This window comes from Zeus faber (assembly GCF_960531495.2).
Source record: "Zeus faber genome assembly, chromosome: 2".
In the NCBI taxonomy this organism is placed as follows: domain Eukaryota; kingdom Metazoa; phylum Chordata; class Actinopteri; order Zeiformes; family Zeidae; genus Zeus; species Zeus faber.
This window is the reverse complement of record NC_137189.1, coordinates 41493911-41507971: the sequence shown is the minus strand read 5'-3', so window position 1 is coordinate 41507971 and position 14061 is coordinate 41493911. Positions and strand designations below refer to the sequence as shown.

General features: G+C 41.4%; 1 protein-coding gene across 1 annotated transcript; it reads left to right on the top strand.

The window, feature by feature from the left end:
* Positions 1-10605: 10605 nt before the first annotated feature.
* Positions 10606-13677, top strand: dph3 (diphthamide biosynthesis 3). Its single transcript, XM_080020840.1, has 3 exons — positions 10606-10773; positions 11647-11721; positions 13201-13677. Exons 1-3 carry the CDS (start codon positions 10666-10668, stop codon positions 13270-13272), a joined length of 255 nt encoding a protein of 84 aa, XP_079876966.1. The 5' UTR covers positions 10606-10665; the 3' UTR covers positions 13273-13677.
* Positions 13678-14061: the final 384 nt, after the last annotated feature.

Sequence of the window (14061 nt, the reverse complement as noted above, 5' to 3'; positions counted from 1 at the left end):
GTAGGGTGGCTGGGCCCAGCCTTAGAGATAGGGTGAGGAGCTCAGACATCAGGAGGGAGCTCGGAGTAGAGCCGCTGCTCCTTCGCATCAAAAGGAGCCAGTTGAGGTGGTTTGGGCATCTGATCAGGATACCTGCTGGGCGCCTTTCTTTGGAGGTTTTCCGGGCATGTCCAAATGCTCGGGGTCGCCCAGGAGGAACTGGAAAAAGTGGCCGGGGAGAAGGGGGCCTGGAGCTCCTTGCTCAGCCTGCTGCCTCCGCGACCCGGCCCCAGATAAGCAGAGGAAAATGAATGGATGGCTGGATGGATGGACCTACATGTCTAAATATTATGTATAGTTCATTCCATTATGAAAAACTAAATAAAACTTGTCTTTGAAGACAAATGAGTTATCTGTTTGTTAGTTAAGGGTTTAATCAAATTATCTCATTCTCTGTACTTGCTTCAGGAAATTAATTCATGATCAAAAACATTTCACTCCCTTAATTTGCAAAGACTGTAGCCATCCTAAACAGCAATTTGTAGAGACAAATGAAGATTCAATGTTACAAAGATTGTTGTTGAAAATTTCGGAAAGAAAACATGGGAAATTGTTATGGCGTCTGTGCGCCTTTCCAATTTAGCAAAAGTTGACAGAGAATCAGGCCATGCAACATATTCCAGTGCCAAAAAGACCAGCCAGACTCATAGTCTCAGCTATATTAGACCTATATTTTCTTTGACTAACATTGTCACAGTGTTGAGGAACATATATATTTTACCCTCCACACACAACAAGGAAAAGCAGTAAGAGGTCTTCAGTGGTGAGATGTACAAAAGGTACCAGTGCAAAGACATGGAACAGAGGATGAACACAGAGAGTTCTGAGAAGCCTGAGTCAAACTGTCACAGCGTTGATCTTCCGAAGAATCAATAAGGACTCGATTAACGTGGGACATGCTTGAAGGCCTCCTACACTGAGAGGAGAGATCTGGGTGGACAGACACACCTTCTGTATTGCCCAGAATCAAGGCCAGGCTGGCAACACTGATCACAAGGTTGGTGTTCGGAAACAGGGCCCAGCGGTGTAGAACTACTACCTCCCTCCAGAACTGGTGGCTGACAGTGGCTTGAGACAGTGCCTCCCCAGTGACTTGGTGTTTTGTGGTTGTAGGCCTTCCTCTGGTCACATACTGTGCAGGCACAGACGAAGGAATGGTGTCCACTTCTATCAACGGCTACTGGAAACATTGGCGGAGGAGAGCTACCAATGCTCCAAATATCAGAGGAGTTTCCCTCTTAGCTACAAACCGGCTCAGCAATGAACAGACAATCAGTCAAAGTCAGAGTCAAGAAAAAAATTCTCTTTATTCTTTTATCATCACATTGTATTTGTTGTCAGAGGGACATTTTTAAGGATTATTGGGAGATCAGTGAGAAAGGGCCATCTACAGGTCTCCTGTAGATCAAAACCTCTGCGGCTTGTAGGGAGTAACTTGCTCAAAGGTCCCTGGGCATGTGTTATCTTCGGCTGTTACTGGCTGCACACATGTTGTTATCTGCTAGTCCTTGGTGAGGAGACAGAGATCATTTTGTTTTTTATAGAATTATCCAATCAGCTGATCATCCTGTGTTGAGGAAGAGACTTACTTACTGGCAATGGGATTACCTGATTAAATAAATGTTTAACACAGAAATAAAATAAAGCTTGTTGCCAGTTTTCCTCCAAGATCAAATAGTTCAAATAGCAGCCCTAATGGGACTGATTTGAGAGACACCGCAAGTGGGCACAGCATTGAAGGGAGAGTAAAAATTGTAGCAGTAACTGTGATTAAGTTCACTTGAAAACCCCAGCCTGCCACAGTTTTCCAAAATTTAAACAGACACCATGGGCTGCTCCTTTGAACTTCTTAAGCTGCTCCGAAACCAAATCAGACGTTATCTGCACATGTGTGAATCAAATCACATTGTTTTAAATTGTTTATGAAAAACAGGGTGGAGAGAAGGGCATTCTGGGACATGATACTGCATTCTTATGTAGCACATTACAGGTGGACTACTTGTTTAAAATGTTTGTGCCTTTGAAAAATGTAATTTATTTTTTAAATGTTTGTTTATTTTTCAATGGCACACATGGAATCTTGGTGCCTTGGATGGTAAATGTACTAAGAGTAGCAGTATACACTGATCAGCCACAACATTAAAACCATCACTCATAACCTAACTATTACCCCTTTCTCACTGCACCAAAAACCCGGTAATGGTGTGGTCACACCGCCAGCAATAGGCTGCAATGCATTTAAAACGGTGCGCGGCTTCATCCGGCTGCAGGGGGCAGAGCGACAACTAGCGATGAGCTGACGGCTTCATGGCGACAAAAATAGTTGAGCCGATTTCAACTATATGCAAATGAGCAGCGCAGAGTGCCGGGTGACAGCAAATTGGAGGGAAGACGCTCTCAATAGGGCTGATCCTTGGAAAATGTACGCTAAGACCACTGTGTAATTGTTCATGATTAGGTATATTTTTAAATGAAATACGTCCCTTAAACTATTGCTTAACTATGCTAATGTTTGGTGAGTCCGATCCACTTTGACATTAATGACCGTCACACTGCTCTACAAATTCCTGTACTTATAAACCATAGACTGAAATTACGTAACTTCCCTGTAACATAAAGGAATCTAAAGAATTTGCTACCGGTTCGGACTCAAACTCTCAGTACCCCGCAAAGCCATTCACCCAGAACAATAAAACTGTCTCTATTAAACATAAGGCCACTAACTAACAAGTCATTTTTATTTAATGAGCTTATAAATACGCATAACCTGGATTTTGCTCTATTAACTGAGACCTGGCTGGACAGAAATGGCTCAGTCACACTCATTGAGACAGCGCCTCCTAATTTCAAGTTCATCCAAACCACTAGAGCTGATAAGAGAGGCGATGGAATAGCTGCTGTCTTCTCTGACATCTTTACCTGCAAGGAAATCCTCCTCGGAGAATTCACGTCTTTTGAACACCTTGCTATATCTATAAACTGCAGTGCCCCGATTTTCATCATCGCTGTCTATCGGCCACCAAAATCTAAATGTGGCTTTCCCTATGTCATGGATGTTGCTATTTCAGATCACTGTTGCCTTTTCTTTGTCGTGTCTGCTCTTCCTGTACAACAGAGGGGAACCCGTACAATTAAAAAATTAATCATTAACAATAATACCATTGAAACCTTTAAGAGAATTGTAAACAAGTTACCGCTTTTCAAGGCATCATCAACTGAGGATCCTGTGAACAACTTCAACTCCAAAATACAAAATATCATTGATAAGATTTTACCTGTTACAACTAAAAACATAGAAAAACAAAAAGCCACCTGGAGAAATGGAGCCGTTATTAGGCAGCTTAAGAGAGAGTGTCGCCAGGCAGAACGAAAATGGAGAAAGACAAATCTTCAGGTTCATCATTAAATTTTCAAGGATAGACTCAGTCGATACAATATAGAAATGAAACAGGCCAGACAGCCCTTCTTCTCTAAAACCATTAATGAACACCTCAACAATAGTAAAGTGCTCTTCTCCACTGTTGATCAACTTATTAATCCACCATCTAGAGCCCGGACAGAGATGCTCTCCACTGAAAAATGTGAGGACTTTGCTACATTCTTCAGTAAGAAAATTACAGCTTTCAGACAGAATATTAGTGCCTCAACATCCAGAAATGAACCGTCCCTCAAGTTCTCCAGTAATATGACTGCTGCCATGTTTCATTTCGTCCCCTTAGACATAAAAAAACTGGACGATATTGTTGGTCAGCTTAGGTCCTCCACCTGCTCCCCGGACCCCCTCCCTACCACATTTTTTAAAACAGTTTTTAACTGCCTAGCACATGAGGTATTAGAGTTTTTAAACGGCTCTCTTCAGCATTTAAAACAGCTGTCATTAAACCACTCCCGAAGAAGAGCAATCTCGAGGCAACAGTTATTGCCAACTACAGGCCCATTTCCAACCTGCCGTTCCTCAGCAAAATACTTGAAAAAACAGTTTATCTTCAGCTTAACAACTATCTAACCTCAAACAGCCTTTTATCAATCTGGCTTTCGACCTCAGCATAGCACAGAAACCGCACTTATTAAAGTTCTGAACGATCTGCACATAAACACTGATGCAAAAAAACGATCTGTTCTTCTGCTCCTGGATCTCAGTGCTGCCTTCGACACTGTTGACCATCAGATTTTATTAGGGAGATTACAAAAATGGGTTGGCCTATCTGGCCCGGTTCTAAATTGCTTCAAAACAGTTCTTCTTTGTCCATTGGAGATTTTGTGTGGAACAAAGTGGATATTGTATGTGGAGTGCCCCAAGGTTAAATTCTGGGACCATTATTGATTCAAGATTCAAGAGGTTTATTCGTCACATACATATACATACTTTCATACATATATGCAGTGAAATGTAATGCAACGGTGATAACACACAAAATGTCCTAGAGAAAAATTTCTTTCTAATAGACCAACTAACTGATTCCTAAAACGTAATACAGTAGAATGAAATAAAATTATATAGAATAAAATAAAATAGAATAAAATAAAATAAAATATGTGTATGTATATGGAATAGGCAATTATGTATTATGCAATTGTGTATATACAGATATGTGCATTAAAGTGTGATGTGAATGATGTGAGGTAGTGTTTGGATTATACAGCACAGTATACAACAGTACGGCACAGCAATAGGGCATCACGAACAACCCTGAACAGTGACACAGTATGCAGTACAGTATGCTACATATTGTACAGTAAGGTAGTGGAGTGTCTCAGTGTGTATGGGTGTGGCTCAGTTAGGACCCCTGGTGAGGTCAGCATTGACAGTTCTAATGGCTTGTGGGAAAAAACTCTGTCTCAGTCTCTCTGTTCTCGCTGTGTGACTGCGGAGGCGCTTGCCTGACCGCAGCAGCTGGAACAGTCCGTTGTTGGGGTGATGATGATCCTTCATGATCCTGCGGACTCTGCTACTACACCTCCTGGTGTATAAGTCCTTCAAGGGGGGGAGGGTAGCTCCAGTGTTACGTTAAGCTGAATGCACCACCCTCTGCAGGGCCCGCCTGTCCTGAGCAGTACAGTTCCCAAACCAGGCAGTGATGTTGCCTGTCAGGATGCTCTCCACTGCTCCACAGTAGAAGGACTTGAGGATCCTCACGGTTTAACCAGCTCTTAGTTCTCTGTCCCTGGAGAGCAAGAATGAAGCCAAATCTGGGTGTAATCATAGACGGCGATCTAAATTTTAAGGGCCATATAAATCAAATCACAAAATCAGCCTTGTACCATCTAAAAAACATTTCAAAATGAAGAGGCTTCCTGTCAAAAGCAGACTCTGAAAAATTAATCCATGCATTCATATCGAGTAGATTGTACTACTGTAACGGCCTATTCACCGGCCTCCCGAAATCAGCTGTGCAGCGGCTACAGTTAATCCAAAATGCGGCTGCACACATTCTCACTGGGACAGAAGAGTTTGAACATATCACACCTGTTCTTAGCTCTCTACATTGGCTCCCCATCAAAACTAGAATTGATTTTAAGATTCTGCTGCTGGTATATAAAGCTATAAATGGCCTTGCACCTCAGTATATAAAAGAAATGCTAATTATACACGAACCAGCAAGAACTATCAGGTCCACAGGCAGTGGTCTTTTAACTATCCCTCGTACCAACTCTAAAGCAGGAGAAGCTGCTTTCTGTATCTATGCCCCAAGTAAATGGAACACCCTGCCGAGGGACCTGAGAGAGGCCCCCACACTGAATACTTTTAAAAGCAGGTTAAAAACCTTGCTGTTTGCTGACTGACTGACTGACTGACGTCTGTCTGTCTGTCTGTCTGTCTGTCTGTCTGTCTGTCTGTCTGCCTGTCTGTCTGTGTTACTGGTGCTGGTGCTGTGGCTGCTGCTAACCTTATACCTAAACTTAACCGTTGCTTACCTTATGGCTAAAATTAAGCATCTCTAACCCTATACCCTAACTTAAACACCTCTAACCTTATACCTCAACTTAACCGTCTCTAACCTGAGGGACTTCACCGGTTCCGGTGAGAGCTACCATTTCCGGTTCCGTTAACTACTTTGCGTGAGCGTTGCTGTTGTCTTTTTTTTTTGCTGTTGTTTTTTGTGGCTGCTGCTGGAGTTGATGTTGCTGCTGCTGTTGTTGTTCTGTGGCTTCTACTGCTACTGCTGCTATTTCTGTTGCTGTTTTTGTAGTTTCTGTTGTGATATTACAGCGGGAGGATTTTAAGAAGGGTGTGTCTTCGGAGAGATAGTCAAAAGGATCTCCCTCCCGAGGTCAGAATGAAAAACTTGACCCGTAATTTAGGGTCGCTAATTAAAGGACCGTGACTAAGTGATTGGATTAAGACGGTGCACAGAGTTGAAATTCCCGAAGGCTACCACTTCCGGTTCCGGTGACGTCTTTACTCTGTGTTACTTCGTTGAGATGAGATGGTACACACTGTTGACTCAATACAGATGAGGAGATTTCTGGTTCCAGTGAGAGCTACCACTTCCAGTTCCGGTGACGTCTTCGCTTGTGCGCTGTTGCTGCTACTATTGCTGCTGCTGTTTTCTGTTGCTGCTATTGTTTCTGCTGGTATTGTCATTGCTGCTTCTAACCTTATACCTAAACCTAACCATCCACCGTGACTGGATTTAGATGAGATGGTGCACACAGTTGAAATCTCAGTGTCTGGTGAGGGCTGCCCTTTCCGGTTCTGGTGACGTCTTTGCTGTGCGTTGCTTCCCTGAGAACTGTTGACTCAATACAGATGAGATTTCTGGTTCCGGTGAGAGATACCACTTCCATTTCCGGTGACGTCTTCGCTTGTGCGCTGTTGCTGCTGCTGTTGCTGCTGTTTTTGCTGCTGCTATTGTTGCTGCTGGTACAGTAGTCGCTAGTGTTGTCATTGCTGCTGGTGTTGTCGTTGCTAACCTTATACCTAAACTTAACCATCTCTGACCTTATTCCTTAACCTAATCATCTTGAACATTATACCTAAACATAACAATCCCTAGACTTATACCTAAACTTAACCATCTCTAACCGTATACCCTAATTTAAATATCTCTAACATTGTACCTCAACTCAAGGTTGCTCCTGCTTGGTTTTGGTGTTGTTGCTGCTGGTGTTGATGTTGATGTGGTTGCTTCTATTATGATATTACACTTAGAGGATCGAAAGAAGGGTGTGTTTTCGGAGAGAGAGAGAGAGAGAGAGAGAGAGAGAGAGAGAGAGAGAGAGAGAGAGTCAATAGGATCTCCCTCCCGAGGTCTGTTTGGAAAATTGACCCGTATCTTAGGGACACTAATTAATGGACCATGACTGGATTAAGATGAGATGGTGCACACAGTTGAAATTTCCGATTCCAGTTACCACTTATGGTTCCGGTGACTTCTTTGCTGTGCTTTACTTCGTTGAGATGAGATGGTACACACTGTTAACTCAATACAGATGAGGAGGTTTCTGGTTCCGGTGAGAGCTACCACTCGTTTACTCGTCATTCCATTATCCCGGTGACGTCTTCACTTGTGCGCTGTTGCTGTTTTTGTTGCTGCTGTTGTCTGCTGCTGGTATTGACACTGCTGGTGCTGTCGTTGCTGCTGCTGCTGGTGCTGTTGTTGGTGCCGCTAACCTTATACATAAACTGGTGTTGTCGTTGCTGCTGCTGCTAACCTTATACCCAAACTTAACTCTCGCTTACCTTATACCTCAACTTAACGTAACCTCATACCTGAACTTAACCATCTCTAACCTGAGTGACCTTTCCAGTTCCGGTGAGAGCTACCACTTCTGGTTCCGGTGACGTCTTTGCGTGTACGTTGCTGCTGTTGTTGTTGCTGCTGGTGTCGATGTTGCTGCTGCCGTTGTTGCTGTTTCTGTGGCTGTTGTTGTTTTCTGTTGCTGCCACTGTGGTTGGAGTCGCTTTTATTGCTGGTTTTGTTGTCTTTGTTGTTGCTTTTGTTGTTGCTATTGTTTCAAGGGCATTCTTTTGTAATGACCGGCTGACAGCTACGTTCTCGCTTTCTTTTTTGGTATTTCTTTGTAAAGCGCATTGTGTTGCCCAGGTATGAAATGCGCTCTATAAATAAAGTGTGACTTGACTTGACTATATGACGATGTTACGATTTTTACCAATTTTGTATGACCAAAATCCCAGATGGTAACAAGCCACATATTACGATATTGATATAATAACTAGGTATCAACCAGCCCTACTGTTAGGTTTTCAAATTCCGCCAAATAAAGAAAAAGGAACGGATCAATAAGAGAAACCCAACATAAAGCCGCTTCAGGTCGAGGCAACTACGGTCACATATTGGATCGGACAACATGTGTATTACAGCTTTGTACCGTTAATTGCTAATTGAGGGTGCTGACAGCGTGCTGCTATGTTGCCTTGCTTCTTCCTTGGGAGCCATGGGACCAACATTCTTTTTCAGATTTCCGAGAATCCCCGATGACCTTTCAAAAACTCTTTCAGCAGAATCAATTTCTCACAAGCTCAAATTGTTTCTTTTAATTTCACATTAGTTTCAATTAAATTGCATTTGATCAAGCCTCGTGGCGAATTTGCATGTGACTTTTGTTGTATGATGAAATTCTGGAGCTCAATGATAAAAAGAAAACATATTACATAGGATGAGAAACGTACTGAAAAGACCAGCAACATGTGACATGGGAGTCCTTTCCCCAATAAAGTGTGAATGACACTGTCCACTCGGCCACCCTGATGACTCTGACAAGAAAACATTTTATTGCTCCAATTAAAATGATTAAGTTAGTGTCTGCTTCAGTCAAAATCCTGTAAAGATATTTTGGTGATCTTCTGTGTGATGTATTTTTTTTTTTTTTTATAAGCTTTGAGTGGGTTGTTTTCCCAGTGGAAATTAAACCCTTAACTGTAAAATTGGGTTAGTGGTATGTTCCATTCCAAGAACCATTATAGGAATCCTTTCGACTAATGTCAATTAATATCTACCCCTGAAACTGTTTGGACCACAGTCTACCAGCCAGTGAGCTGTGCAGGGATCGGACCCCTAACCCTATTAGTATGCATGACATATGGTATTCATGCTTCATATGCACCTGCATATGCATACATGTTATACATTTCCACAGAAATATCTCAAAGGCAATACTTAACATTTTCTCGACATTTAACACAAGATACCTCACTGTTTCTATTGAGATCTTTACAAATGACGGACTGAAAATACATAATTTTAGAAACAATAGATATTGAACTTTGAAAATTTTGAAAAATTTAAAAAAACATTTATTGTATCACTTTTTTTAAATGCTAAATATGTGCCGGTAATGAGCAACATTCTTCTGTATAAAACTTCTCTTGATTGAAAAAATGTCCCTGCTCGGTAGAAAGAAAGAAGGAAAGAGCCGATACTGATGAATAACATCTCTGCAATCCCTGTTGTAGATGGTGTATTCTAATATGAATGCATTTCAGCTGCTGCGGTCAGGCAAGCGCCTGCGCAGTCACACAGCGAGAACAGAGAGACTGAGACTGAGTTTTTTCCCGCAAGCCATAAGAACTGTCAATGCTGACCTCACCAGGGGTCCTAACTGAGCCATACACATAGGCTCCACTACCTACTGTACTGTATGTAGCATACTGTACCGCATACTGTATCACTGTTCAGGGTTGTTCGTGATGCTGTATTGCTGCGCCGTACTGTTGTATACTGTGCTGTATTATCCCAAACACTACCTCACACTATTCACATACACATGCCACTTTAATTCACATGCCACTTTAATGCACATATCTGTATATACATAGGCATATTCCTTCTATCTATTCCATTTTATTTCATTTTATTTTTATTGTATTTTATTCTATATATTTTTATCTTATTCTATAAGTATTCAACTTACTGTATTACGTTTTAGGAGTCAGTTAGTCGGTCTATTAGAAAGGAATTTTTTACTTTTCTTTTTTTTTCCTAGGACATATTGTGTGCTATCACCGGGTGCGTTGCATTACATTTCACTGCATATATGTATGAAAGTATGTATATGTATGTGACAAATAAAAAATCTTGAATCTCTTGAATCTTGAGTAAATAAAAAACGAAAAAGTATTAATAAGGAAATGATTAATTATACTAAATATTATTAAATGTACATTGAATACTAATGTATACATATTATCACCATATCATCATCATGTACAGAAATATAAATCCATATTCGTATTTATATTTATACCAAGTCAATACATATTCTTTCTGCCACTCTGACCCTCTCATCGCCTTTTTTGCCATTAATCTTTCTCTGGTCCACAGAACACAGTTTGTATACTCTGCATGTATTGTATAAATATATATATATATATATATTTTTTTTTTTAATCATTTTTATGCGTAAAATTCCTCGTGTAGGAAAATGAATTTAGCCCAATAAACAGATTCCGCTGCAGGTTAAATCAAACGAAATCCGATGACGTCGACATGTCCTCCCTCCTACGTTGTTTCTCGCGCCCTTCGGTGGACGCCCAAACGGCGCCCGCGTCATCGAGCTGCGACGGGGCTCCGTGACGTCACTCTCGCGCGCCGCCTTGAAACCCCCACCACCACCCGAGGCGGCGGCTCCTTCCCTCCGCCGGGCGCTGTGTTCCGAGACGCGATGTCCGTGTTTCACGACGAGGTGGAGATCGAGGATTTTGAGTATGACGAGGACACCGAGATGTACTATTTCCCCTGTCCCTGCGGGGACAGGTTCGCAATAAGTAAAGTAGGTGGAGTACTTTACACCGGGCTAACTTCCAGCATTGCTACTCAGCTTCTGTGGGCGTCATCCGTGGGTTTTTTGATTGTTTTTTTTTTTTAATTAAATATTGTACAATTACGTTTAAGTTCATTTAAGTTAAATACATACACGTTATATCGTGTATTTTTTTTCCTAAATAAATGAAGCTTGACCTTACACAATTTAAAGCAAACTGTGTTATTTTATTCACAAACGTTCTCATTCGGTTTTTTTAAGACGTTCCCGTTCGTTCGTGCGTGGCTCCTGCTGCTTAGTGCCTTGCTCAAGAGCACAACGCTGCCGCTCCAGCAAGTCCTTTTGCGGTGATTGATATTGTCTCAATGCCAAGCCTCAGAAGTCTGGATTTTGGTGAATTTGATGGTGGATGTCAAAATTCCACGTAGAAGTCATGCGATTTGTCATTCATATATGTATTTTATTATCTGTTGTAACAGGGAAAGTAATAGAGGACCAAGCTTACCATTTCAATGATATTATAAATATACACACACATACATTTGTCACATCACACCACAGTATGATAAACTGCCTCGTATTCATACATTGATCTAAAATTGATGTACAAGGTAAATAGATATGAGACTATATATCATCTAGGATTTTTATTATTGTAATATTGTGATATAGTTAAATATCGGTACGGTAAGGAATTTTTTTTTTTTCCTCAAATATTTATTATGGGTAGATTTCTTAGGAAACGGCAGCAATTAGCCATCCCCAAAATATCGTCCAAAATGATTGCCCATATTCTGTTGTTGTCCGTTTCGCCCAGGCCTGTTCCCCTATGAATGAGGCTCGGTTGTAATGGCCTCGTCTCTTCTGCTGCTGTTTCCTCAGGAAGACTTGGAAAACGGGGAGGAAGTCGCGACGTGTCCGAGCTGCTCGCTGCTCGTGAAAGTCATCTATGATAAGGTGGGTGGTTTGGTGGTTGAAACGCCGATGGTCTGTTTACTGAATGGCTGTGACCCTGCGATGAACCGGCAATGACTTTGCGAAACTTGCCGTTTTTTTTTTTGTTTGTTTTTTTTCGGCTGGGCGTGTAAAAGCTTTGATACGCTCAGCCAAGTTTACACTTGCTCTATCCGTACATAATAAAATGGAGGAAGATCCGATTTAATAATAGACTTTGGACAAACATATCCTCTGACTTTTGAGGGTGCAAAGTTTCAGCAATACATGCTCATCCTTTATATTTCTATTCGAAATAACCTAAAGTGGACCGATTATACTCCTTTTCCCCAAGTTAATATGTGGTGTCTGAGACCTCCAAAACATGTTTATAAAGTTTTTTCCCAAAATACCACTCAGATTATGCATTCGAGCCATTCTGACATGTGTCCAATCCACCCTGTCTGAAAACCTCCCTCCATAGGCCCCTAGTTCTGTGAGCCAATGGGGCTTGAGCTTTACTCCGGACTCCTCTGTTATTATTTCTCTACTGTTTCTCTGTAAACTTTCAATTATTTCATGTTATCAGAGCACAAAAAATTGTCTCTGAACAAATTTGAGGCGAGAAACAAGCAATCCCGTTTCTGAATCTTCACTCACATCAGATCTACAAGGCCTCATTTAAAAGTTTGTTCTGACTTTCACCCCGGAGCTTGGAGCACAGACGGGATACGGCGGGCTTAGAGGCTTTTTTTTGTTTCATTCAATTACGGAAACGTCGGAAAATAAAATAAATACGTCTACAGCTTTGGTTGGAGAAACGCGGAGCGGGTCGTGCGTCCTAGCCTACAGTACAGTCAACCTCCCGTGGACACACACACACACACAGAGAAAGAAACACACAGCAGAATTATTTTTCAAATGCTTACATTTCCCTCGTCCGCAGTTTTGTCATGGACAGTTGGTATTAATTCCTCTTTCTTTTAAAAGATTTGTACTGGTCCCTGCAGCCAACAGACCACTTGCCACGCTTAGCTCTTAGCTTCGATGGAAGCATGTCCAGTCGTGCTCCAGCCGTTGGTGTAGTTACTCAGGTGGAGGGCGGATCTAATTCTAATGTGTCTCGATGCTACGTAGTGCTGAGACACAAAGCTGAACTGCTCTTAATGGACCTGTTTTCTGAAAGAGACAGCTCACGAAAAAAGTTGTCTTATTTCACAGTTTGTGTTAGTGGGTTCATCAGAGACCCAAATGTATCTACACAAGTACTGAAAAAGTGAGTTTTTCAACGTAGGTCCCCTTTGAAAAACACATATGTATATGAAAAGGTAGGATTTTTGCTGATACCCCACAAAAAAACAATGGCCTTTTGAAATTGAATGCCTTTTTATTATAATTTATTTTATATTTTTTACATGTTTACCATGCAACACTCATGGTTATTTTTATATGAATCTACACCATGTTAATTGGATTTGTGTTTTTCTTGGGACTGTTTTGCAGGAGGAGTTTATGTCCGGGGAGATAATCGAGGCACCGGCAATGGGGAACAAACTGGAGCTGGCTCAGTCGTGACCAAACATGGATCCGAGTTGTTAGCTTGAAGATAAGATTTCATCGAGCCTAAGCAATGACTTTACCGTTCAGAATAACTCGAGTTTTGGGGACGCATGCACGCTGTCCCCCGTACATTCACAACCAGGAGCTGCCGATAAGAACCCGCTGCCAGTTCTGAGTTTTTGACACGCTGCCCTCCCAATCACAATCACCAGCTTCTCTTCACCTCATGCATGCATCCCTGGAACCAAAGAGCTATTTTTTTTTTCCCCAAAACCATTTGGTCACTTGAGCTGTCAATTAACGCAATGCGCACCCATTTTTTTTTTGTAAATAATTAGATTTTTAAATAATATTTAATATTGTATGTGGATACTTGTGCTTCCTTTGAGGTGAGCCAAATAAACCAAGACTTCCAAATGATACCTTTAAAAAAACAAAACCTTTTTATTATTCCTCTACTTGTACTTCCTACGTTTTTCCAGCTGGTGGCGCTGTTGAATAGGAACAATATCTACAGCCCCGGCTTTCGCAGTTCATAATGAATGGGATCCGCTGACACCGGTCAAGAGTCAAGGTGTGACCACAACCCCAAATAAACTGTGGACGTGCTGTTAATCCCAAGAGCTTTTCACTAATTACAGAGTTAAATTTTAACACCCTAGCAAAATCTGCAGAACCTTTTTTTCCCCCTTTTCTTTTCGCTCTTACTATGTATTTAGTCTGAAAAATGTACGGTTAATCTTTCAGTCCCAAATCCAATTTTGATTATAATTTTATCTTATCTTCTTGGACTTTTTCATTCAT

What these genes read in the sequence shown, in the direction of transcription:
- dph3 (XM_080020840.1), top strand. Translation starts at nt 10,666, where the DNA reads ATGTCCGTGTTTCACGACGAGGTGGAGATCGAGGATTTTGAGTATGAC. An exon ending in ACAGGTTCGCAATAAGTAAA is followed by an intron (nt 10,774 to 11,646) that starts GTAGGTGGAGTA and finishes CTGTTTCCTCAG; the next exon opens with GAAGACTTGGAAAACGGGGA. An exon ending in TGAAAGTCATCTATGATAAG is followed by an intron (nt 11,722 to 13,200) that starts GTGGGTGGTTTG and finishes ACTGTTTTGCAG; the next exon opens with GAGGAGTTTATGTCCGGGGA.